We start from the raw sequence: 27,437 nt of genomic DNA on the forward strand, positions 1-27,437 counted from the left end.
GCCATGCTGGGGCGGTGGGGGGGTTGTTAACCCATCCCCATGGCTCACTATTTTCTACTATTTCTTGAGGCATCTTGCATATCTGCTTAACTGAGCTTACAATTCAGAAGGTTTTCCCCAAACATTTAATGGAGCTGTAATTTAAATTAATGCCTTCTGCCCTATTGTTTCAACAAACAGCAAACATTTCATTGTTATTATTTTTACTATTAATCTCTGTCCAATAAAAAGTCATTCAAGGCATTTTCAAAACATCCTACTTCCCATCTCTATATTTGAAGAGGTTACCTCTTAGCCTTTTTAACATAGCAGCACATCTACCAGGGAAAAGTGCCACAAGATTCTTTGCTGTTTCTGCTGCAACTGACTGACACAACTACCCCTCTGGAAATACTTACCAGGGAATAAGTCCCAGTGAACACGGAGGGATCTACTTCTCAGTAAACATGCATAGGGTTGCTCTGCTAAATCATGCCCTGTGATCATTTATTTATGTATGTATGTATGTATTTATATATTATATTTAGCTGCCACCCTATTAAATATGTTGTTAGGATGGCTCTTACAGTAAGAGGTTAAAAACAATGAATACAATACAATGTAAATTTTGAAGTTTTATTTTATTTCCTGTTCTGTTGGGCTGTTGATTAAACGCAGATTTCTGCACCCTTACGTTGCAGTCTAGCTTATGAGAAATGCTCCCAAGATTTCTCAGAGCTTGTGAGTGATAGTAATATTCTTTGCTCCACAAAGACCAAACCTCCTTCCAACTTATTTGGCTTAAACTCACACACAAAAAGCAAGACTGGATAATACTGTTGGGTAAAAATTAACACCTAGTTTCTAATAGTGGGATCACAGCAACTGAGAAAGAGGGATCTTTTACTTATGCGTGGATAGTCTCTCTAAGTACCTTATGTATATATCAAAAGCACTTCACGTCTGACTTTTTTAGGAGGACTAGTTTTTCAACCTCTGGGAGAAGAATAAAGAGGGCAAGCATCCTGAACACTGAGATTGTCAAAAACAGTAACATGAAAGACAGCACAGACATGGAAACAGAGGGCCGGTTTACATGACTACAGCAAGGAAAATAAGCCAGGGTGGCTTATTTGCCCTACTGCGAGTGCCAGTCAGTTGATGACCGGATTTCCCTAATATCCTTGCTGGCAGAGCTTGCCATGTCGTCTGAACCCAGGCAGTATGGCTTGTTTTTTTTTTTTTTTTTTGGGGGGGGGGAGGCACAGTAACCGTCAAATAACCCAACCATAGCCCATGAGTTATTTGAGGTTGCTGTTGCTGCCTCCTCAAACAAGCTATACTGCTTGGGTTCGAACAACACGGCAAGCCACACCACCACCGGTAATTCCAGAAGTTTGGCCAGCACACAATCAGCACGTGTGGTGGGGTTAACAAGCCACTGTGGCTTGTTAACAACTCCACGTTCGTGCAAACTGGGTCAATGTGAAAAAACAATGAAGGTGTTTCTTACCACCAGCAGGGTTAGCTGATCTGGATCCTGGATTATGAGAGCAGACCAAAGGACAGGCAGAAAGTGAATCAGAGAAAGCGAGACAATACAGAGTTCAAGAAGCACTGGTAGTTGTACACAACATGAATTGCTTTTTCACAAATGTATTACTGCTCACATTTTTCAGTTTATTATGGATTAATGCACAGTAAAGCCTTTCTTATGAGTATTTCTAAACAGGCACCTATGGTATGATCTTATGAGCTGGAAAATAACCATTTGGGGCAGAACAACTGGGACACTACAACTCTAGTGCCAGCATAAAGCCAAGATCTGTGGCATAATGTGCTGACCCAGAACACTGTACTTGCTCAGTGAGTTAGAATGATTATCCTGGACACAGCAATTCCACCAGATGCAAAGTAGCAGGATATGCAAAGCTGCTGCAAGTCACAGAAAAGTAATGGAGATGATAGCATGGTTCTGTTGGGACTGGGGATGACTGGTGCATTCATGAGTCAGGATCCAATAAGAACCATCCTGAAGCCACCTTCTTTGGCACAATGTCACCTAACTAATATTTGCTAGCATTCCCTTATTTACTTTTTGCTAGTGACAATTTATTAATTCTGTTAAGAATTTAGAACACAAAGGAAGGTAATTGTAAGAACACGATAAACAACAAGAAACCAGATCAGCCCTCATAGTAATATTACACGTTTGCAATCACTTGAAATAGGATTGCAACTATCACAGGCAGCACAGCCGGAAGACTTGCCAAGCAACTGATAAAACTACATCTGAGTACCTGTTAATTGGTAGGTTGCAGTAGCCGCAGCTGCAGCTGACATTTGGTAGACTGGAGTGCTAGACTTGGTTTAAACAATCATAACAGCCCACCGTGGTGAATTTACACCATGTTGGGCTATGGCTTGTGCCAGCTGGGATTTGCATATTCAACCCCGGGCGGCAGCTTGTCTTGTGTGAACCTGGGCAGTGAGGGTTGTGCGAGGGTTAAACAACCCTCACAAAATCAATGGTCTGTTGTTAAGTTATGTAAGGTCTGTTTAACCCTCGCACAACCCTCACTGCCAGGTTCACACGACATGACACGCTGCAGCTGGGCATTGAATATTCATGTGAACGAGCCCCTAATTTCTCCAGCCTAACCAGCTTTGACGAGACACAACAACTGCTGAGTAGAGGTTGTACATGCAACCTGGTGCCCACATATGCCACAGCTCATTGTGGGTTAAATAAACCACGATGAGCCACAGTGTGTCATCCAAACCTGGTTAATAGGTCATACAGTACAAGGACAAAGGAGCATATAGCCAACTAATATTTATGAGATGCTCAGGGTCTAGTTTTTTCTCAACAATTATTACAAATACAGACCCTTCTGCTCATTTACTGTCAGCACTCAAGCAATCAGCCAAGTTTCCAGCATCAAGGAGAGCACATTCTCCCTATTCTTAGGAAAGCATCATGTTCCCATGGTGCTGGATGAGTTACAGTCCTAATGCTTGATGAGAATTGCATGAGATATCCCTGAGACAAGGACAGACCCCAGATGCTGTGGATGTTAGGCAAGTCTTTTACCGGCAGGTTGAGGCACAAAACCTGGGTAGATATCAGAGAGAAGCAGCTTCTCTAAAGGAATGCTCCTCCAGGTCTAGACATTGTGTGAACACAGGAATTTGTGCATGTGTGAAACACAAGTAAGAAATTCAAACAGCTTATGTGTTCATAATGAAATAATATGTCAAGTAGTAAGCATTCATACAAGTTAACGAAGAACACACAGAGATGGTAGCCATTGCCTAGAGCCAACAAATCTCCTGAAAACTGGTCTGATATTTTTCTATATATGCACAAGCATGCCTAATATGTTGGGTTCATAGTCTTGGATAAGGCCTTTAGAGACTGCTTTATATTAAACAAAACTGACAGGAGTGAAAGGAAATTTTGATTTCTATGAGGATAGGCGCTGAAAAAAAGGTGGAAAAATATACAACCCCCCTCCACCAAACCAGACTAAATGGCTTCTTACGCTGGGACTGTGAAACCACTTTAGCTCGGCTTCGGCCTCGAGTGTCAGCAGGTGTTGAGGTGATACTTGTGGCACTTCCAGAGCTTTGCCTCCTTGTGCGGATCCGACCTGGGGAAAACAAAAAAAGCAGTGGTTAACTAATTAAAGTGATTGTGTTTTAAATCTTCCCTCACCCACATATTTACATTAATTGGCATTGTGCTCTGATTAAAAGACTAACACAGGCCTGAGAACAGCATCCCCAAAATATCAGATATGAGGTATTTGATGGCTTATTCCCTCACCTGTATACTCAGACTAGGATGAACCCATCTATTTATGCTAAGCATAGAAAACCATCCTAGTTTACCAATATCTGAAATATATTTAGAACCACAGAATCAAAACCACAGAAGAATTAATTGTTGGTTAAATTATTTTTGTTTTTAAAAGGTACAGCACTCCAAAACCAATTTATGCCAAAAAATAATGTTGCAAGAAAACAGAAAAGCAAAGTTCAACCCTGTAACTTGCATGATGCTGGAGTTAACAGTAAGTAAAGCAAAACCAGGTGAGGAAATTGGGAATAAGGAGACAGGAGGTTGTGGATGTTCAAAGGAAAGAGTAATCACAGTAACATGTGCTAGGAAGGGATTAATGGCTGCTTCTCAAAATTAATATTAAATAGGACTTGGTAATATTATCTCTGCTTTACAGATGTGAAACAGAGACACAACAGACATTAAAGGTTCCAACAACAAAGCACACTGACGTGTCAGCACCACTGATGTATATGGCACTTGCTCACAAGGAAATCTATATACGCCTGGACCTTAAGATTAAAACCTTAATTAAACATGTCTGAATATGAGCTCAATTGTTGTAAATGGAACTTGCTTCCAAGCACATGCTTTTTGCATGGAAGTGCAATATTTCCAAAGAAAGACAAGAGGACTGCAATAGAAACAGAAATGGGGTTCTAAGAAGGTATGATTGCAGTGTTTGAGGTCAGTCTTCAAATATACAGCATATTCTAGCATGGCAGTGAGAGTGATTTTGAGCTGTCCTGCAGGCCAAACACTACTATGTATGAGAAGTAATTTCCTGACACTTACTTGGGGGAAGGGAGTGGGGGAGTCCTCCTCCATGCATTGTATTTATGTGTAGAGGGGGCAGCGGGACTGGGTCTCCCAACCCTGGCCCCAATGTGATGTGCCAGACATGTCCCCAGCAGTGATATACTTTGCATCATGATGAAGGGGCCCTACACATGTACAGATGCACATGGGTAGGGGATCTTCCACATGAGCAAGAACCCTGGCTAACAGGGTTCCCGCTAGACAGAGAAGCCCCCATGTGTGTACATCTATATATGTGTGTATGGCCCCTTTACATTTATGACAAATATGTGGCCAGCAGGGGCTATGGCTGGCACATACATTAAAATGGAAGGGACATGGCTAACAGGTATGATTTCACTCATCCTCAAACGTTCAGTGACTGTATTGAAGGTTTTGTGTGCAACTCTCCTTGCCATTTTATGTCTGTCAGAGGACTCCCGTGCAATACAACACCTGCTCCAGAATTTTCTACAGCAAGGATGAGTAATCTGTGGCCTTCCAGATGTTGTTGGAGTCCGACTCCGATAATCCCTGACCATTGGCCATCCTAGATGGAGTGATGGGACATGGAATCCCACAACATCTGAAGGGTCACGGTTTCTCCCAACCCTGTTCTAGGGAAAGGTTCCTAAAGTCCATTCATGGTCAGTATAAGCAGTAAACACAAAGCAAGATGGCGAGTTTGTTTCCCACTTTTTCTGCCAGACAAACTCAGCCCACATGTCCTGAATCGAACCATCATATTTTCTGTCACAAAACTGGTACCCAAAGTACCCCATGTGGCGCTTATCCATAGCCAGTTTTATTCTGTGTGGAAATTACCTGGTGTGTGCCAGAGGATACCATTCTACTTTACCATGGTTATATAACAGAATGATTTTAGAAAACCAGAAAAAGAAAATCAGTTCAATTATTGTATTGTGTGACGTTTTCTCTTCTTTCAGGGAAAGTCACATACAATCAGACATACCAAGTTGTCTGATACCTAGTAGGAGTTATTCCCATTACACGTTAGGGTCTTTTTTGTGCTCTGATGTTTCTCTCTCTGAAGCTCTTTTCAGAATTGCCTCAGGGTAGCACTGCTGGAGCTGGTGCTATATTTGGTACCACAATAATGAAGTTAATTCAATATATGAAAGGAAAGCAGGAAAAATGTACTGCACCAAACATTATGATTTTCCCCAGTACAGTCAAGAAAAAACAGCCTCAACTATCATCATTAAAACAGTTTCAGCAGCCCCTGAAATGAACCTTAACAAAAGAGCAGAAACACCTGGACTGCCCCACCACAGGGCCATCTAACAAAAGAAGGATCAGGAGAGAGAAGGAGGCAGGTGAAGACAACACCAAGCAACCACATGAAAAATATATTTTATAGGGCTGTATTTATAAGCCAACCGATTGGTTCAAAATTGGGAAAGGAGTACGACAAGGCTGCATATTGTCACCTTGCTTATTTAACTTATATGCAGAGTACATCATGAGAAACGCCGGGTTGGATGAATCACAGGTCCGAATTAAGATTGCCGGGAGAAATATCAACAATCTCCGATACGCAGACGATACCACCCTAATGGCAGAAAGTGAAGAGAATCTCAAGAGCCTCTTGTTGAGGGTGAAAGAGGAGAGTGCAAAAGCTGGTTTGAAACTCAACATTAAAAAAAACTAAGATCATGGCATCTGGCCCCATCACTTCCTGGCATATAGAAGGGGAAGAAATGGAAGCAGTGACAGATTTTACTTTCTTGGGCTCCAAGATCACCGCGGACAGTGACTGTAGCCATGACATTAAAAGACGCTTGCTCCTGGGGAGGAAAGCAAACCTAGACAGCATAGTAAGAAGCAGAGACATCACCTTGCTGACAAAGGTCCATCTAATCAAAGCTATGGTTTTCCCAGTAGTAATGTATGGCTGTGAGAGCTGGACTATAAGGAAGGCTGAGCGCAGAAGAATTGATGCTTTCGAACTGTGGTGCTGGAGAAGACTCTTACGAGTCCCCTGGACTGCAAGGAGGTCAAATCAGTCCATCCTACAGGAAATCAACCCTGAGTGCTCATTGGAAGGACAGATACTGAAGCTGAAGCTCAAATATTTTGGTCACCTAATGCGAAGAGAAAACTCTCTGGAAAAGACCCTGATACTGGGAAAGACTGAAGGCAAAAGGAGAAGGGGACGGCAGAGGATGAGATGGCTAGATAGCATCACCGATGCAATGAATATGAACTTGAGCACGCTCCGGGAGAGAGCGCAGGACAGGAAGGCCTGGCGTGCTATGGTCCATGGGGTCATGAAGAGTCGGACACGACTGAACGACTGAACAACAACAACATTTATAAACCACATATGAAAGGTGCATGAGAGTGCCTAGGCTGTTAATAGAATCATCCCTCAGGAGATGAAGGTGAGGGAATGAATTAGGAGTCAGTTCTGGGTGAGCTGGGTGGGATCATGGCACTGTAGGGAGATCCCAGGGTGATGGCAAAGAGAAAGAAGGAGTTATTTCTGTGCATGTTTTATCCATGTAACAGGGGTGGGGTGGGGGTGCTCCCAAATTTTCTCTGTTCTGAGGATGAAGCGTTAGCCTACACCGCAGAATGTTAAAAACACAACATTCGTCTTCATGCTCTCCCAGTTCCATCCACAATTTTGTCTGCTAACAAGCTCACTCAAAATTAGGAAGTTAGTTACCCACAAGACACACACACGTACACACACACACACACACACACACTGTATCTACACTGAAGTGATTATATCTACAAGTCCTTCCCTATCTAAACTCATTAAAAAAAAACAAATGTTTTGACAGAAAACAGGAATGGTGGTGGTGGTCAAAATAATTCAAACAACAATAATGAAACCAGTTCAACTTAATATTGGTACTTTGTGATATAAGAAAGTCTAGCAAAAAGTCATGAAGCTTCTAGCTCCCTACTACCTGCTCTTTAAGCTATAGGTTAGTCTAAAAATAATTAATACAGGATTCAACACAAATTTTCTGCCTGGTTTTAGCTAGTCAGCAGCATTTGTCATTTATATACTTGCCGTCTGGAAATATGAGTAGAATAAGTTAAAATTATCTCAAACAGCATGACAAGTTAAACAGAAATCAGCACTTTTTCAAAAGACTCCATAAAAGCACAATCCTATGGCCCCTAGACATTGTCTAAGAGGCCATAAGATACTGGGGATTCCCCCCTCCATGGCTGGAGACAGCGCTCCAACCTTAGAAGGGGGAGTCACAGATACACTCCCCTGCCATGACCCCCTCACAGCCAGTGTGGAAAAAACTGCACCAGCTGCCCTCTGAGGTTAGAATACTGACCTCAGAGAGGGTGAAAATGGGGCGTTCCAGTGGGCAAGGAGGGGAGTAGACTGGAGAGGCCAGGATATGACTTATCCTGAGCCCCTTCCAGCCTTCTTCCCTCCACCTCTGAAGTGCTGTTGCTAAAAAGCCCATCTAGTGAAATATGCAGGGTGGGAAGATGGGAAGGTGAAGATTGGCTCCGTTGCTCCTCCCGCCCTGTATTGGATGATTGGAAGCCTCTGGGTTCAGAGGCTTCCGATCATCAAGGGAACAATCGATAGGATTATAACCTAAAAGTTGTAACTGAGGGCGCAATCCTATGGGTTGCACCCTTGTTGGGACAGTTGCCTTCGATCTCAGAGGTTTCCGAGTATCCAATGTCCCGTTGGACTGCTGCCAGCAGGGTGGCAGGAGTGATGGAGGTGATTTTTGCCTCTCCATCCTTCCTTTGTTTTTTCCTCAATCTAGAGAGGGCTGGAAAGACTATAGGATTTCTCATACCCTGGTCTTTCCTCTCCACCCCTCCCATGGAATACCCCTTTACAGACCTCTATGAGGTCCTCTAGGGCCACATTTGTGACCTCATAATGCTTCTTTCCACAGTGGCTGCAAGGGGGTGGGAGAGAGGGGAAGTATTGGATTCCAGACTCCTCCATACTGAATATCTGAAATGGGGCTAGTATCACCTCTTAGTAGGCGGCCTTCTTTTGTTTTGTTTTCTACTTGGGCCTGGTTGAGACTTGCACTGAACGCTCAGAGATTAGAAGAGGGCCATTTGATCATGTATCCTCACCCTTCTTCATGTATATCAGTTCCCTCATGACCACATATTTGTCTCTTTTTATTGTTTCTTTTGTTGCTGGATGTTAAAATGTTTTAATGTTGTATTACATGTCTGTTTAACTGTGATTTTAAGCATTTTTGTATGTAAACTGCTTAGAGATTTTACTATATTAAGATGTATACAAGTATTACAAATAAACAAACAAACATCCAGCTTCAGTGTAACCCTCTGAAACACAATTTGAGAATCTATGTATAATATGTGGTTGTCAATGTGTGTTTAGGAGCGTGCCCAGTTACATTTTGAACTGGACAATGATGACAGTCATATATCAAAGGCTGAAACAGACTAGAGAGTAGTGATGCCAAATCTGTGCATGCACACACCATTCCCAATCCCTAAACTCTGGTCAGCATTATGTCTGAATCACATCTTGGTCAGAGACAGCAGGATTTCATAGAGCAGCCAAGTACAAAGAAAGTGAAGCTATTTGTTATTACAAAGATTACTAGTTAGAAGTCAGGTTTACCCTGACTTGTAATGGTGCTGCTCTGTTGTAGTATTTTTGTAATGTTTTAAATGTGTTTATTTTTTATGTTGTTTTTACATTTGTTTATATATTGTAGCTTATGTATTTTTATGTAAACCACTTCTGAGATCTTAGGATATCAAGTGGTATACAAAAAGTTTAAGTACATTTTAAAAAATACTAGATCTGGCGAATTAACAAAACAGAAAGCCTAGAAGGCCAAGGAACTGGAACATCTTCTAACACTTCTCCTACAGAAAAGAAACAGTCCAACATTTCCAGCTACATAAACCAGGTAAGCCTCCAATGCGCTTTATAAATATAAATCAAATAAATCTTGGGGAGGGGGGTTTGTACACATGTATGTATTATATATTATATAAAAATAAATTGCAAATGTGCAGTGACATTCACAAAGTGTTCAACACTGTTAGGCTAAGCTCAAAGAACTACTTAGAAAAAAGATGTTCTACTACGTATTGTGCCTAACAAGGGTGCGTTGAAAGACACAGTGAAGGGTACCCAACAGTATCAACATGAGCAAGAGGAGAACGCCATGCAAAGATCATGCAAAGGCACCAGTGAACACAGATGAAGACCAGGGACCACTTGGGTGAGGACAGAGACCTGGTAGAGCCAGAAACAGACCTCAGTTAACAGAGACTGCTTACCCTCAGCTTTACTGGTAGTACCATCTTTAAGCAAATTTTTAAAAAAAATAAGGAGAGGGATAACAGGGAACAGTTAGTAACATCAGCAGAAGCGGGCAGTGTGTATTTAGCTACAATAAATAAATAAAATAATTAAAGTTAGTTGGTTAAATAGAAATGAAACTTTTGTGCACCTAGAGCCAAAATAACCATACAACATATATGGGTGCCCCAAACTCTTATCCCCAGATCTTCATTGTATTTCCTGCCCCTCACTGTGGCTGCCTTTCTTCTGCTTCTTTCCTTTATTGCCACTTTTGTTCCATCTGACTTTTAACTTTCTTTTTGTTCTACAACAATCACACTTTTAATTCCACTATACATTTTATAGACTATTGTTTCTGAAACCTCATGTAAACCAGTTTGAGAGGCCTATATACTACTTAGAGTACACAAGTACTATAAATAAGATGCTATTGATTTAACCAGACTGCTCATTATAGCAGATATAATTATAATAGCTCCACCTGCTGACAATAAGAAATGACTGCATAATGCACTGATCACATTTAATGCGATCAAATAGCACAAACACAAGTTTGAATGATGTTGCAGGTTGAAGTATGAATGGTGCTAAAGGAGGTATAAATGGCTCTTATATTAATCTACCTACGCATTGAATGCAGAATGGAAGAAAGAGATGGCAATAGGCTTTTAATTGGAGTAAGTACTGTACTATCTTTATATCCTGCAGGAGAGGTGGAAGAAATGTTGCTCAGCGTACAGTGGGGCAGGCTGTCCAAAAAATTACTCTCCGAGCTACCAGAAATAATAGCCCTATAAACACTAGTTTGTTTTTCTGAACCACTTTTCTCTGTTTCTGTATTTGCATCCCCCAGAACTCATGTATACTTGTACCATGGACAGAGATTTACAGAAACATGGTAGAGCAGGGGTAGGCAACCCAGTGCCCTCCCAGATGTTTGAGACTACAATTCCCACAATCCTGACCACTGGCTGGATCTGATGGGAGTTGTAGTCCAAACATCTGGAGGGCACCAGGTAGCCTGCCCCTGTGGTAGAAGCTGCTTGTAGAAATACAGGTGTCTCATACTTGATTAGCGGAGGCCTCTTGTGCAGTGACTACAGTGAAAGTAGCCATGGTAAGGTATGTGCACCCAGGTGTCATAACTACCTGAAAATCAATCAGTCACAGATTTAAATATAAGAAGAGCACCACTCTTTGTCTGCAATGCAGAGGAAAGCAATCAAAGGGAACCTTCTGGTAATGTAAAGGAAACATTTAAGTTGAGGAGCATGTTCTTCCTTGGAATTTAAATGGGAGTAGGGCTACAAGATTAGCTGCAGGAAAAGCAGTGACTGAATAAACAAGTATAGTAATAAAGTTCACATAGATTCTGTGAAGACACTAAAAACTCATGCTGACAAGATTTCTGCTTGAAGAATGCAACATGCAAACTGACCAAGAACAAGAAGGAGTGGGGACCTAGCTAACCTAAGACCAAATGCTTAATGGAATTTAGCTTTTTCTGTAGGAGAGATAATGGTCCATTTCATCCTGAAAATATTCTTCCTGTAGCCTGCTGCATACACAGGCCTCAGTAATTTCTACAATTTTGCCTCCCCAGAATATTAGGTAGAATTTGACAGCTACTGCAGATTTTCATACTGATGGAACAATTTTTTCAGGAGAGCCAGAATGCCAAGCAATAGTAGCAGGCAGTGGCTGTATACTGCAGTATTCCACAAACTCACTACTAGTGGTCTTCAAACACCCTTCAAACATTGCTTTTACAACATGGATCACAATAACCCATTCCCAGAGCACTAATAACCCGCTCCTTATAAAAACAGAGTTAATTTCCTCTGATAAATTAAGACTAATTTTCAGCCAGACTTGTCCAAGTGCTGATAATCTCCCTAGCCTGTCTTCAACTTACTTGATATAGATAATAGTTGCTGAGGAGACCACAAAGAATAAATAAAACTGGTAATACTCAACTGAAACAATTCCCACTGGAAACAAAATGCAAGTTTACACTGAATTCTCATGAATGTATATTAGAAGGAACAGCACAGGCCATCTTTCCTGTACCTACTACGGTCTTTCACAGAATCTTTGTTCGTAATGTTGCACAATCTGAAAGTGTTTGGTACAGAATACACAGAGGCTTTGCTGGGGCAAACTACAACAAAAAACAAACCAACAAGAAAAACCAAACCCTTTTTTCCAAAATTTCTCAGGCATCTTAGAAACCTAACTAGCTGTTTTAGCTAAAGTTTTCATAAACAAGCACCTATTTATTTCATATGATGAGATGTGTAATGTTTTTCAAACAATATTTCCTTAGAAGACTAGGACTCCCTAAAAACACATTTCCCCCTGTATAACTATTGCTCGCCTTTATGTGAAAGCAAATAAGCTTACCTAGAGATGCATATGAGCCTGGGGGCAGGGCTGCAGCAGAGCTGAAGGGAACATCTGATGAAGATGTTACTTTTGATTTGGCAGTGGCTGCTGCATTCACATCAATGTCACTGCGAGAACGTTGGAGAGACCCTGATGCTGACACAGATTTTGCACTCACTGTAGAGGCTTTGAGAAAGAAGAGAAGTCCACCATTAAAGATAGGTATACCAAAGAACTTTTTTTCACAACTCTTATTTAGCGCAAGCCTTTAAATTCCTGCCAGGGGAACTGGGAATGTTAAGGACATTCGCTCTTCTTCCTCCATCCCCAAATAATCATTTGTCACAAGACTGCTCCTGTAAGTCACTACCGTGGAAAATAAATTGTTATAAAGGTGGGATGGAGTTATACTTACATTGTTGATTAGGACGGGCAAGATTAGACTAGAAACTACATCCAAAATGTAATAAAAATCAAACTTCAAATATGACTCTTCTTGTAAGACTTCATATTATCCTACTAAATTAATCAATGCAATTTCGAAAATCCACCCCTCACTCCCATTTTTTTAATTTAAAAACTAGGGACTGACATAGACATAAAATTATCATAACTCCTGAGCATATTATTAATTTTTTGACTATATTAGAAACCAAACAAACATTCATATCTTTTTATTAATTTAAAAGTGGAATCTAATCTAAAAATGCCTTTTTTCATGCTCTTCATCCATCTTCCTGTTTAGCAAAATAAAGGTGTCCCCCCATGCACACACACACTTTTCAGGAAAGAAACAAGATTCTGGCCATTTCAAGCTCTGCTTAGCTGCTGTTTTGCCAGGGTTCTGGTAGCCATTCTGTATGTAGACTAACCTAGTGAGGCCCATGCAACATAGACCATATGCATTAAGTTAACAAGAAAAATAAAATAAATTTGAGAGCTCTATTGTTTGGTCTTGCTTTTAAATAAAAGAAATGAGGAATCGAATATCCCCCTTTCCTACTTCCTCAAGCCATCCTGACTCTGTTCTGTATAAAATGAAGATTAACCTACTTCCACTAAGCCCTTTGTTTTGAATTAACTCACACTGCTGCTCTGATGTAGCTTCTGTATGAGAAGAAAACTTTATAGGGTATGTTAATGCTATCTGTCTATGACATTGCTTCCATAGCTTATTATCACTACAAGTAACAACATTTCAGCAGATACCATCTGTGATTCTGGATTTCCACTCCAGAAATACTACATTCAGTTTAGACAGTGTATTTGTGGAGAGGATGTGGCTGAGGATTTACCTCACTACTTTTTGACGTGTCTTATTTTTAAGGAGGTAAGACACAGGTAGCTGGAACCACATCCTTCTAAAATAACAACAACAACAAATTTCTTTTGGAAAATAGAAATAGGCAAATAAAAGAAAAGTTGGCCTCCTTGGCTTTTGTTGCAATGATGGCACATTATGAACAGTGTGGACTGGAAAATGTGGTGGATTGTTTTTAATTATAAATTATTGTTCATTTGATGTTATCTTTTTTTACACTTTACTCATAAATCATTTTACAAGGTTGTTATGACAATGACCTAAATAAACAAACTTATTTATTTGTTTTCTATAAGATAAGCTCTGTCCAGGCTAAATCATAATCAACTATGTCATATTTTAGCCCAATCTACAACACACCCCAAATCAACTCTCAAAATCAAGCAAGTCTGCACACTTAATGCCTTATGGGAAGAGATACATTTACCCTTGAAAAATAATCCAAATTTTTCCCACGTATTGCTTTAAGGTTTGTAGAAGGTAGTAAGTGAGAATTCACACACACATTCTAAATCTCTGTAGCCAGAGACTGCTCTCGGTATTCTGTTAATATTTACCATAGTCATGTGCAAAACAGAAAACTGTGTAGGAATGAAATTATTCATATTTCAAGAGTGCTTCATAAAAGGCAGCAACATTTGTAGCTAAATGATGTCTCCACAGCATCTTAACACAAGCAGTCTCATAGTAAGTAAGGCCAGTACTGTCTCCTCTGCCTAGTAGCACATCTCCTAGGTTCTTAGAGCAAACTTATAAATTAGACTGGCAGACTTGTCTTTCCCAAACACATGTCTTTTAGTTAGCATGAATGTGAGGGTGGTGACATTTGCAGAGGAAGGAGGTTCTTAACATGCTCCCATTCCTGCTTTAGGCCAAGGTCCCTCATTCTCACCTCGTGATGTAGTGCTTCCAGTTGGGCTTCTTTTGGCAGACAGCGGACGGCTAAAGATGAATAGAAAGCATGGATTTTAATAGCAGATTTTCTTTGAATCCATAAATAGCAAAAGTCTCAAAAATCGTATCATAGTAGAGTCGGATACGACTTAATGACTGACCAACAACAATAGGAGACTTTCTTTCATTCATTTGTAATAGGTTACAACAAAGCCTACCCACTCCACAGATTTCAAGACATGAAACTACTGGAAGAGGTCATCTGCAGATATGGGCTGAAATGTCAACATAGGATCTGATAAAAACATGATCCCAAGTGCTGGCTCTTCTCATTAAAGCCCCACACAGTTTGGGACTGGAGTACATTAAGGCCCGCCTTCTCCTAGATGTTCCTTGTCACATGTTCCAATCAACATCTGAGGTCCTGCTCTGGTTTCCCCCACTAAATTAAGTATGGTTGGTGAGTACACGGTGCAGGGCCTTTTCAGCACCAACACTGTGGAATGCTCTCCCCAGGGAAGTCAGCTTAGCCCCATCTTTACATTCTCTTCACTGCTTCATTAAAAGGGAGGCCTTTGGGGTAAGCTATTGATCACCGGGCTTCTTTTCCATCTCCCTTTTAACACTGCTGAGTGTTCTTATCATTGCTGCTGTTATTATCTGCTGAATTATTTGTTTTGAATGCTTACTGTTTTTAGTATTGTTTATTATGTGTATTTTTCCTATTTTATCATAAGCTGTTTTGAATTTTTCATGAAGAAAAGCTGGGTAAAAAACCAACAACCATATAATAAATAAGTAAATAAATAAATGCAATCTAAGTTTAGATTCCACTGAGTTTATATACATGAAGCTGAACAAGTATTTCTTAGATGCTAGGAGTGGTACCACTTTACAAACAAAGATGAATGAATTTAAGGAGCAGAAAGGATAACAATACTTGTTAGGTATTAAGTTAATGTGGTAGCAAGAAAAAAAATTGAAGTAAGGGCTTACTTGAGACTCTCCTGGGAGCTAGAAGAGGAGCGATCTGATTGAGGCAAGGATACTATGCTATCAGAGTTCTTCAAGTGAGACTGTAGGGCTTTCTGGTATGAGGATTCCAATGAATTAAACAAATGTTCTGCTTCTCGACTAAAATGGCTGTGGAAGCCCCAGTAACACCTGAAAATAAAATTAACTGGACATTGAACAATCTATTAGCATGACAAAACCTAACAACCAGAAAGACTACTGTGCATCCTCACCAACTGAAAAGCCAGGCATGTCATGGGGAGCGGGTAGAATCAACGTGTAATCAAAATAAACATATTTACATCTATTTATGTTCACATAAATTATTTATGCTTCCACACATTATCTTCAATAGCTTTAACACTTTGGCATGAAAGAGACTGACAGCAGAAACCAGAGGAAGGCTTTAGGTTTGACTGCATCTCCTATAATAAACTAAGCAGATCTCAATGGGGAGTACAATACACGCTTTCATAACCTACCACTTGGTCATTACGTTCAGTTTACCAACAATCACATGCTAAACGTAATACAGAAATTGCTGGACTTCTCTTGTAGATTGAACTAAGGCAAGTATTTGCTCCTGAGATTAAGGAACAAACTGTGGATAAGGAAAATTGAATTCTGGGGTGGCAACAGAATGGCATCACAAACTGTAACTCTAAAAATACCAGCAAACCTTTAGAATGCAAGTGTCTGACCTTTCAGAACCACTGAACAAAGATTTTAAAAGTGGACATACTGGCTGGGTTTGCACAACACGATAAGCCATGCTGGGTTGTTTCCGGGTGGCTTGTCATGTTGTCCGAACCTGGCCAAAGTAGCTTGTGCATGGTTAACAAATCATGCTGCTGGGTTTGGGCAACATGACAAGCCATTCTGAAACAAACATGGCTTACAATGTTGTCCAAACCCAGTCAATGAGAACATGCATTAAACTTCTGAACAAGCCATGCTAAAACAACCCAAAACCATGACAAATTTACAATGTAATCCTAAGTGTATCTTCTTAGGAGTATGTAAATGTAGTTTACCACACCTGGAATTACTCCCAGGTAAACGTGTACACAGGGTTGAAACCTGAGTCATCTACAGAGAACACTGCACTTATTATTTCTTTATTTAGAATATTTCTGAATCACCCTTGCATGCTTGAGGCTTTACAATAAATTCCTTATTATATCACTAAAACAGCAGTGTCTCTTTCTCTTGCATGTCTGCTTGGTTTCTGATTTCCTAAAGGCCCAATGCTGCCTCTCACTACAAAACAACTTCCTTCAAATTTCTACACTGGTTTATTGCCTTTCTTTCAGCTGTATAGCAAACAGTAGCCCATGCTCATTGATAGAACCAGCAATGGAAAGAGAAAAATATCCACTTACTTTCTGGCTTTTATCCGTGCTTCAGAGTCAGCATCGTGGATTCCCTTCTTTATTGTTTCAGCCAATACTGATATGTGCCTGAGATTAGAAGATAACATCATTTGCCTTGGAAGGGGGAGGGGGCAAAAACCATTCCTACATCACTGTGCTTGGACCTCATAAGAACTTTATCCAGCTCTCCTGAATAAAGAGAACTTGCTTTGCTACACAATATCCTTTTTGAGGATTTGGTTGTTTATTTGTGCCCGGCAGCTGTATTCCATTTTATTCCCTTGCATAAGAAACACCAAGAAACATTCTTCAGAGGTCATTCCTTAGTTACTTGGAAACCACAGAAGCCTAAAAGTATAGAAATGCTAAAGCACACTTATTCTACTGAAGCCATACAGGAATCTATAGGATGTCTGTGGAACAAACATCTTCGATATCATCATCTATATTGTATTGTGCTTGTGACACCAATTGGCTGAGCTAATGTGACTGCAGAAAAAATTCATACATTCCAATTGCTGAGGGAGCAAAGCTGTCACAATGATTCAATGTCTGCTGTCCACCTTCTGTGAGGAAAGGGAAAGTGGTCAGTTTGGTTGACTTTGAAGTCTCACAAAAGCCCTAGGGATAGACTTTGCTGATGTAGAATGGGACAAGAAGCCAATGAAGCATCCTTAGGAGGGAGGTCAGACAGACATCCAATTTTCTTATTTTCTAGCGGAAAATCTTTACCTGCACATTCCATTCTCTTACCTCAGGGAAAAAGTAAAAGGTGAACTGGGATGTATCATATTAATCTCCCAAACTCTGTAATCTGTTATCCTTTTCATTTGGATTGGGGTGATGCCAAATATAGTTAAACTAACTGTCAGCTAGGATGGGTAAACATGCGATGTTTGACTTCATTGAGGCTCTCAGAATTCTTCCTTGAAGGTCATTTTGCCTCCTTTGTGTTCCGAACTTGATCATTTTTATTAACATTAGGAAAAATACACATATTCCCCCATAAGCTAAAGTGTGAAAATGTGGATTTTTGGTGGATTTGCACATATATACAAGTGTGCAAAAGCGCATTTTCAGAAGTGTGCACTTCCAAACACATGTTCAGGAAATTGTGAAAATTTCCCAAGAATTGTGTTTCTGTGTGCATGTGTTTGGGGTTGCAAACGTATTTGCATCATTTGTGAGCAGGAACTAAATTCTTGTACATCCCTACTCTTAGCCCAGGAGGCACAGAATTGAGGAAGATAGTATGCTGTACTTTTTTTTTCTTTTTTTACTGAAAAGTAAAGCTTTACTGTCATAGGCATCAAGCAGATGAAACTTTACTCTTCACAGATCCAACCATCTATCAAGCATGATGTAATCTATACAAGCTATTTCATCTCCAAGTGGTTAACTTTACAGCTAAGACATTTGGATGCTGTCTATAACTTGGCTGAGGACTGAAACATCTCTTTAGCTGCTGTGACAATCTCCTCATGCTCTCCCCTCTTGATCTGCACTCCCTGCAGATGTGTATAATTTGGCTCTCATTTATCTACCCAAGTTAGTGATAAACGTTTTGGCTATGAAACTCCTCTGTGCTTTGTTTTTTGACTACAAGCAGTAAGACAGTCAAACATTTTTGAATGAACATAGTCCAAGGAATACCTTCTCTGTAGTCAAACTGGCTTGAAACCCTTTAAATGCTATGCTACTCAGCATTTTTACAGTGCTGCGATCTTATTGCCCTGGTGCCATCAGAAGCTCTATTTTTAAAAGGATTCACCAATTTCACCCCCTTTCCTGCTTATTTAAAGCATTTTTCAGCCAAAAGAAGGTTTCCATAGTGGGCTACAGATCAATAAACACAAGACAATACCTGCCCCCAGGCTTACAAGCTTAAAGACACGACACAAAAGGGAAAAGGAAAACAAGCAAACTCAGGCACCAATTCTTAATTTTACATAGAAAATCTTATAAGGACCAGTTGAGACAGAAACAGTCTCAGGATGAACCAAGTGGCTCTGTTTCACATTTCTCCTGCTACAGCTTGATGGAATGGCTGCTACCAGGTGACAGTTGAGGTATGGAGGACCTAGATGGAGCTGGTCTTCCCCTCCTAAGTCCATCAGAAAATTTCATCCAAAACAAAATGAGGCCAGAGAGGAAGCATACTTCCTCTATTATTTTACCACATCTTACCTTTCTAAGGAGTGAGTTTGCCATTCCTGTAAAAGCAAATCTAAAAATTCAAAGCAGCGCCTACAATAAATATATAAGAGGGATGAACATTAATTGTTATGCTAAAAACTCAATATAGATGACAACATGCTTTGAAAAAAGATTAAGTATAACTTATGAAATTGCAACCTCCCAAAATATTTTTGTGAACTCCATACCAACTTAATTCAAGGACTCTAAAATGTCAGCACTACAGAAGAACATATGCATCTGAAAAATGCTCAGGCTTTTGTGAATTTCTGGGTAATATGAGTTCTGTAGCTGTGGTACAGTTATTATAATATTCTATGTGCCCTTAACTGTGAGCTTGCATCTGATGCTGGGAAAGATTGAAGGCAAAAGGAGAAGGGGACAGCAGAGGATGAGATGGCTAGATAGCATCACCGATGCAATGAATATGAACTTGAGCACACTCCGGGAGAGAGTGGAGGACAGGAAGGCCTGGCGTGCTATGGTCCATGGGGTCACGAAGAGTTGGACACGACTTAACGACTGAACAACAACAACCACCTGTGGATAATCTCAGAGACTCCCTAAAGGGAAGGGGCAATGTTTTAGAGTAAGAGGAATCCATACTATTTAGAGTTTTATAGGTCAATACCAGTATGCCAAGTTTCACCTGCCAGGATTCAGGAAGCAGAAGCATATTCTTTAATGAGCTTCCACCATGCATTAAAAACATGGTTGGTCAGGCAGGCTTCTGGGGTGGGTTAGGGTAATTTTAGAAATATGATGTTTTAATGTAAAATTTTATTGTTTTAAAACTGTTTGTATTGATGTACATCGCCCAGAGAGCCCAGGTGACCAGCCAGATGGGCGATTAAGAAATTTAATAAATAAATAAAATAAATATGCTGAAGAACTGGTATTTATAGCTTACAAACAGTCACCAGGAACTGCCCCACCTGCAGTACATTACATTTATTCAGCTGTTAAGTTATAAACATCCAATCTAAGTAAAATTTCTGTCTGGCAAAGTATTTATCAAGCATTTTAAATGTTAGTTGGTTCAAATAAGGGGCATGATCCTCACTTCATCTACAATGTTTGTTGTATGAGGCCAACCCAAATACTTAGACACGTATTAAGTAACGTGCAAACACTCGCATCAAAGGCAAAAGAAGAATCCTGTAGGTTTTGCTAAGCCAGTTATCAAGAAAAGACAACTCACCTTCTAACTGCAACAGACTTGGAGGTACAGTTACTGGTGATGATGGGAATTAGTCGAGGGATGTGCGTATGCTAGAGAATGAAAGAACAATAGCAGGGAAATCCTGAGGATTGTTGAAAACAAACTGTTTGAAACTATTTAGATGCTAAAATGAAAAGAATGTGTTCCAACTCAAGCAAGCACACTGAAAAGGGCTTCACTCCCAAACATAGCCATTCGCCCCTCTCCATGACTAGCAGAATAAATTTTATTAAATAAGGAAATATATGCAATTCTAATGTGCAGAATTAATATAAGTAATAGGGTTTTTTTGTACAGATTTTAATATATATCCCTGAGTTACAGCCCTGTATTTTACAATTTTATATCCACATATGAACATAAGAAGAGCCATGCTAGATCAGACCAAAGATCCATCTAGTCCAGCATTCTGTTCACACAGTGCCCAACCAGATGCCTGTGGGAAGCCCACAATAGAAAATGAGTGCAATAGCACCCTCCCACTCATGTTACCCAGCAACTGGTACTGAGAGGCATACTGCCTGTGATACTGGAGGCAGCATATCGCCATCATGACTAGTAATCATTGATAGCCTTGTCCTCCATGAACTTGTCTAATCCCCTTTTAAAGCCATCCAAATTGGTGGCCATCACTACTTGTGGTAGTGAATTCTATAATTTAACTATGTGCTGTGTGAAGAAGTACATCCTTTTATCTGTTCTGAATCTTCCAACAATTGGTCAGCTTCATGGGATGACCCCAGGTTCAAACATAATGGGAGAAAGAAAAAAATGTCTCCCTGTCCACTTTCTTCACACCAGATTGTTTCCACAAAATCTGTGATTAAACAGCTATGTTTAAACAGTGATTAAAGAGCAATGACATTTACATGGAATTAGATATAGATTTGTTTCTTGTTCACACAAACAGAAACTAAAAAGTTAAATTAAAAATAAATAGCAGGGGATCATCAACAAGGCCCAACTTTGCAGCAACATATGCAGCAGGAATTTAGATATTTTTGCATGCCTGCTTTCTCAGTTTGAGATGGGTTTTTCAGCAAAAAGTATATTTTTCAGATGATGTGCTTTGTTTTTCACTGGAGTGTACAAAATTTAGCACATATCACTATCATACTATTAAGAGAGCAGCCCAGAGGGCAGAGCCAAATTACTTGGTTTCATGGCTTTGTCAATTTCCACTCTGGCTACGTTCTATGAAGGAACATTGTAGAAATTAGTACATGTGTACACACACACACACACACACACACACACACTATAAGCAGCAGCAAGTGAACCTCTCTTTTGACTGCCAGACATGATTTAGATGTCTAAATCTGGAGTGCCTGATAACTGGATTGATTTTCATGTTTGTATCCACTCTCTACTAGTGTTCATGAGTAACATGATTCAAACATGCTCTGAGAGATACTCACTCGAATAATTAATCTAACAGCTACTACACCAGAAGTGGCCATGACTTTGGCACTGTTGGGAATGAGATTAAAGATCGTTGGCATGATGGCTTCTGCCCCATGGTCAAACTTGTTACCCAAGACAGATGACAAATGCCTGAAGTAAACAAGAATCATGTCATCATCATCATCATCATCATCATCATCAGAGTACTGGAGGTCAAGATGGTCATACCTTATTTTGAACTGGAGGCCTTGTGCTACTTTCAGTCCCTGAAATTTTACCACTAGATTACAACACCATATTGCATTAAGAAAACATTTCCCAATTTTCCCCAACAGCTGATGCGCTTTATTTTTCATATGAGTTTTAACTAGTGATACATTCAGCAAAGGTCACTGTCATGGTGCTAGAGAATAGCCCAGGGGGCACAGCTAAATTGCTTGGTTTCTGAGCATTGTCAGTTTCAGGTCCATCTTGCTTTGACATGTATGAATTTCAGAGCTGCTATTAAAAGCGCCCTAATGCCCTTCCTTAATGCAGACTCCAGGATAAAATTCCCACCAATGGGAGCACCGGACCAAAGGAATTACCTGAACTTTCACCCTGAACTCAGTTTGAACCTAGAGACAATATTATAGTTTTCCACCATTTAAAAAAAATCTGTTTCCTAGTCTGCTAGTAATACATAGCACTTAGCCTAGGGGTTAGATATAAAGGAAGCTTTCAGGCAGTTAAGCCAGAAACAGCCATGCCCTTTTAAAAACAATAATAGGAATGCTGTCCATAGTGGTGAGATTTACAACCCTTTTTTCATAGCCTCCATAACTATTTCTCTCAGTGCCTGAATTACTGGCAGTGTGAGAAGAGATTCAGCAGTATCCAACCCTGCCACTCTGCTTATGCAACTGACTTAAAGCTAGTGTAAGTGACCTCTAGCACAACACCAAGAGCATTTGCTGGCATGAGGGATTTTCCAGGGAAAATGGTTAATGGTTGATCTTCCAACCATTAAGGGAGTTGGTGAAAAATAATAAAGGGGAAACCCACTGTGTGACCATACACTATTGGCATTGCACTGAATTCAGTGAGATTTACTTCTGAGTAGATATGCATTGGACTGCACTATTACAGCCATATATGACCACACATTGTAACAGCAAGCTTTAAACGGATATCGTGCAGGTGTACTGGGGACAAGAATTTGTGGGACTTTTGGTTCACACTGAAAGGGTTAAATGCAATAATATTCTGAATCAGCAAGATTGAGAAATCGTTCACATTCCACATGAAAGCAGCAGCTTTGGATTAGATAATTCTTACCATCCTTATGATACATCTGTCCTGTAACTACTCCAAAGTTATATGAATATCTTATTACAATTAGCATGCAAGGAACATGTCAAATTATTCTGGAACCAGAATGATGTACACATGTGTTTTAGATTGAATATGACTGCCACTGGAATTAGGAATAATCTCTGCCCATCTTCTTATATGAAAGAACAAGCTGGGCATTCTGCCCTTCTTTGTAATGAAGTGGAACAGAGTTGTATGCCTGTCTTACAACTGTGCTTCCATACAAGTGGCAGACGGTAGATCAGGATCTACTGGTAGATCTCTGGGTGATCTGCAGCAGATCAGCAAGGATTTCTGACTTCTAACTACTGAACATTAACAACAACAAAATGACTCTTGCTCTGCCATAAATGACACTACTGAAATGAAGAAACAGGAGTGGATTTGGGGTAACCAGGAGTGGATTTTTGTGTGTGGAAGCACTGTGAGCTCTAAATTTCTGGGCTCAGAACTCTTTAATTCCAAGTGCGTGTCTTTTGCACTAGGCTCCAAGTGGTGGATCTTGGGGTTCCAGTTAAAAAAGCCTGATGTCTGTCTTCCCCCAGTCTAGCCTTCGGCGGTTCAACTCAGCGCAACTTCACTCCTCCCATAATAGAATAGACTGGGCTGAGGAGAAAACACTAGCAACTTCCCTCTTCCAACAATCAACAACACAACATAAAACATGTAGATTACATTTCTTACCCCAACGTGATACAAGCCTCTCGGACTACCTGGGATCGCAAATCTTTAGCGGATAATTTAAATGCTCCATCAAGCAGGCGCAGGAGTTGAAAGAAGGTATCATACTCAGCAGCTCCAGCCATTAATAAAGACCGGATCTTTTTCAGCTGGTGTACAACAAGAATTCAGAAAGTAAAGTTAATAGAGATGTTATCGTATCAGTGAACATCCCTCTGACTGAGGGGCAAATGTAAATGCTCTACGAAAGAGGTTTGTTAATGTGATAATGTATTTATAATGTATTTGAAATATTTAAATATAGCTCTTAAAGCAAAGCTTCCACAGAGGTTTACAAAAACAAGATAAAATACAAAAATAAAATGTAATAATAGCATGTTAACTGTTAAATATATTTTAAAGCCTGAAAGATACACATGGAGGCCTACACTTGAGAATGCAGCCTATTCAAACATCTTTCTACAACCCTGAGAACGAAAACATTAATTGTTCTTCTCTGGGAGTTTTTAAAAATAAAACTAAAATTTGCAAGATATAGTATAATGGTCCTGAACACTGGAAAGCAAGTTCCAATTTGCATGAATCTAATGCAAAGAAATCGAGGAAAACAACAGAATGGGAAAGGCTAGAGATCTCTTCAAGAAAATCGGAGATCTCAAGGGAACGTTTTGTGCAAAGACGGGCATGATAAAGGACAAAGAAGGCAGGGACCTAACAGATGCAGAGGAGATTAAGAAAAGGTGGAAAGAATACACAGAAGAATTATACAGGAAAGATCTGAATGTCCCTGATAGCCATGATAGTGCGGTCACTGAACTTGAGCCGGACATCCTCGAGAGTGAAGTCAAGTGGGCCTTAGGAAGCATTACTAACAACAAAGCTAGCGGAGATGACAGTATTCCAGCTGAGCTATTTAAAATCCTAAAAGATGATGCTGTTAAAGTGCTGCATTCAATATGCCAGCAAATTTGGAACACTCAACAATGGCCGCAAGACTGGAAAAGGTCAGTTTACATTCCAATTCCAAAGAAGGGCAACGCCAAAGAGTGTTCAAACTACCACACAATTGTGCTCATTTCACATGCCAGCAAGGTGATGCTCAAAATCCTACAAGCTAGGCTTCAGCAGTATGCGAACCGAGAACTACCGGAAGTACAAGCGGGGTTTCGAAGAGGCAGAGGAACTAGAGATCAAATCGCCAATATTCGCTGCATCATGGAGAAAGCAAGAGAATTCCAGAAAAACATCTATTTCTGCTTCATTGACTACGCTAAAGCCTTTGATTGTGTGGATCACAACAAACTGTGGCAAATTCTGAAAGTGATGGGAGTACCAGACCACCTTACCTGTCTCCTGAGAAACCTGTACGAGGGTCAAGAAGCAACAGTAAGAACCACACATGGAACAACCGAGTGGTTCAAAATTGGGAAAGGAGTACGACAAGGCTGCATATTGTCACCCTGTTTATTTAACTTATATGCAGAGTACATCATGAGAAACGCCGGGTTGGATGAATCACAGGTCGGAATTAAGATTGCTGGGAGAATTATCAACAACCTCCGATATGCAGACGATACCACCCTAATGGCAGAAAGCAAAGAGGATCTAAAGAGCTTCTTGTTGAGGGTGAAAGAGGAGAGTGCAAAGGCTGGTTTGAAACTCAAAATTAAAAAAACTAAGATCATGGCATCTGGCCCCATCACTTCCTGGCATATAGAAGGGGAAGAAATGGAAGCAGTGACAGATTTTACTTTCTTGGGCTCCAAGATCACTGCAGACGGTGACTGTAGCCATGACATTAAAAGACACTTGCTCCTGGGGAGGAAAGCTATGGCAAAGCTAGACAGCATAGTAAGAAGCAGAGACATCACCTTGCCGACAAAGGTCCGTCTAATCAAAGCTATGGTTTTCCCGGTAGTAATGTATGGCTGTGAGAGCTGGACTATAAGGAAGTCTGAGTGCCGAAGAATCGATGCTTTCGAACTGTGGTGCTGGAGAAGACTCTTACGAGTCCCCTGGACTGCAAGGAGGTCAAATCAGTCAATCCTACAGGAAATCAACCCTGAGTGCTCATTGGAAGGACAGATACTGAAGCTGAAGCTCAAATATTTTGGCCACCTAATGCGAAGAGAAAACTCTCTGGAAAAGACCCTGATGCTGGGAAAGACTGAAGGCAAAAGGAGAAGGGGACAGCAGAGGATGAGATGGCTAGATAGCATCACCGATGCAATGAATATGAACTTGAGCACGCTCCAGGAGAGAGCGCAGGACAGGAAGGCCTGGTGTGCTATGGTCCATGGGGTCACGAAGAGTCGGACACGACTGAACGACTGAACAACAACAACAAATTGGTAGAACAGGTATGCTGCTATTCTCCACAGAATGCCAGCCAATCTTGCAAGTGGCACATAAGGTGCGAACAGTACATGCTAGGTTGTACTATATCAACAGATCATATAATATCAAATGCTTACTGCAGCTACTCTCTGTTCCCAATCATGTTTATCATCAGACAGGATTTCTCTGATTTTGTTTATGGATTCTTCAAGGTCTCGGCTAGAATATATCTATGAAGAGGAAGTACAAAGAGCATTCATTAAGATACAAGTCGTGCTTCCTTAGAGAGCAATCCTGTGTCCCCTAGACAATGTCTGGGGGAGATAGGATTTTTCGGTTTCCCAGCTACAAGTTCATAGACAGTGCTATGAGCTTGTGGCCAGGAAACTGGGCTCCCTGCCCCTTCCCACTCCCCCTTGTAGCCAGGATGGGGAGAACGCAGCATGCCTGTCTGCGCTCATAACAGGGAGCACAGACAGGGCAAAAGGGGGCATTCCTAGGGGTAGGGGGGGAGGAGAATGTGGAAGCTGTTTTAGACAGTTTCCTATGCAGTCTCCAGCCCTGTTCCCACTCCCTCCCCAAAGCAGCACTTAGATGCCCAAAATCAGGTGTCTAAGGCAAACTGCAGGGCAGACAGAGCATAGAAGGAATCCTCTCCTCTGTGCTTCAGCTGCCCTGCGTTGGATAGGCGGTCACCTCTGACTTCAGAGGAAGTCAGAGGCAACTGTCTATCTCAATAGGATTGCACCCTTAGATGCTGAACTTATTTGTCTCCTCCTGTATTACACCATTCACTCACGCCACCTATATGTGTGCGTGCATGTGCGCACGTGTGTGTTTTATATTATACTACATTAATTTTGATGCCAGTGGCCAACACAGAGTTAAATCCATGACTCCAGAGCCCAATTAATAAACTAAAACACAGCCCTTTTTTTCTCCTTTGTTACGTCATTAAGGGAACACCAAGGAGCTTTGGGGAGCCAAGAGATCTCAATGATTTGCACTTAAGAAATACCTAATATTATAAAAGGATATTTACAGTGATTTTTTTAAATGACAAATACTTTCACACTTCTTGAATTTGGCCTCCAACCTCCAAACAACTCAACATGGGGATCCTTTAGGATGATTTCATGTTCTTTAAAGCCAGTACAAGTGGGCAAGCTGGTGCCTGAGTTGAGAAGGCATGGTTGAATTCCTCTCTGATGCTCCTGCAAGCAACTCAGCCACATATCCACCACCTAATGTGATGTGCAAAAGCATAGTACAATGTAAACTGTAGTTTTACCATTTATATTACACCTTTATTTGAG

The 27,437-nt window shown here is 40.6% G+C and overlaps 1 protein-coding gene across 3 annotated transcripts in view; it reads right to left on the reverse strand.

The window, feature by feature from the left end:
- Nucleotides 1-27,437, reverse strand: part of CLASP1 (cytoplasmic linker associated protein 1) — a 269,767-nt gene that overhangs the window by 95,443 nt on the left and 146,887 nt on the right. For 2 of the 3 annotated variants that reach the window (XM_084807323.1, XM_084807309.1), the window contains 11 exons: nucleotides 26,259-26,351; nucleotides 23,788-23,933; nucleotides 21,765-21,900; nucleotides 20,326-20,396; nucleotides 19,116-19,175; nucleotides 16,938-17,015; nucleotides 15,538-15,705; nucleotides 14,540-14,589; nucleotides 12,345-12,512; nucleotides 3,525-3,632; nucleotides 1,493-1,519 (listed from right to left, as the gene is read on the reverse strand). In XM_084807323.1, coding sequence (XP_084663449.1) covers nucleotides 1,493-1,519; nucleotides 3,525-3,632; nucleotides 12,345-12,512; nucleotides 14,540-14,589; nucleotides 15,538-15,705; nucleotides 16,938-17,015; nucleotides 19,116-19,175; nucleotides 20,326-20,396; nucleotides 21,765-21,900; nucleotides 23,788-23,933; nucleotides 26,259-26,351 — 1,105 coding nt within the window. The remainder of the gene's footprint in view (nucleotides 1-1,492; nucleotides 1,520-3,524; nucleotides 3,633-12,344; nucleotides 12,513-14,539; nucleotides 14,590-15,537; nucleotides 15,706-16,937; nucleotides 17,016-19,115; nucleotides 19,176-20,325; nucleotides 20,397-21,764; nucleotides 21,901-23,787; nucleotides 23,934-26,258; nucleotides 26,352-27,437) is intronic. The other variant, XM_084807315.1, reaches the window with a different exon arrangement.

This window comes from Heloderma suspectum, chromosome 1, assembly GCF_057233095.1.
Source record: "Heloderma suspectum isolate Gila_16-S chromosome 1, 16-S_ref, whole genome shotgun sequence".
Classification (NCBI taxonomy): Eukaryota; Metazoa; Chordata; class Lepidosauria; order Squamata; family Helodermatidae; genus Heloderma; species Heloderma suspectum.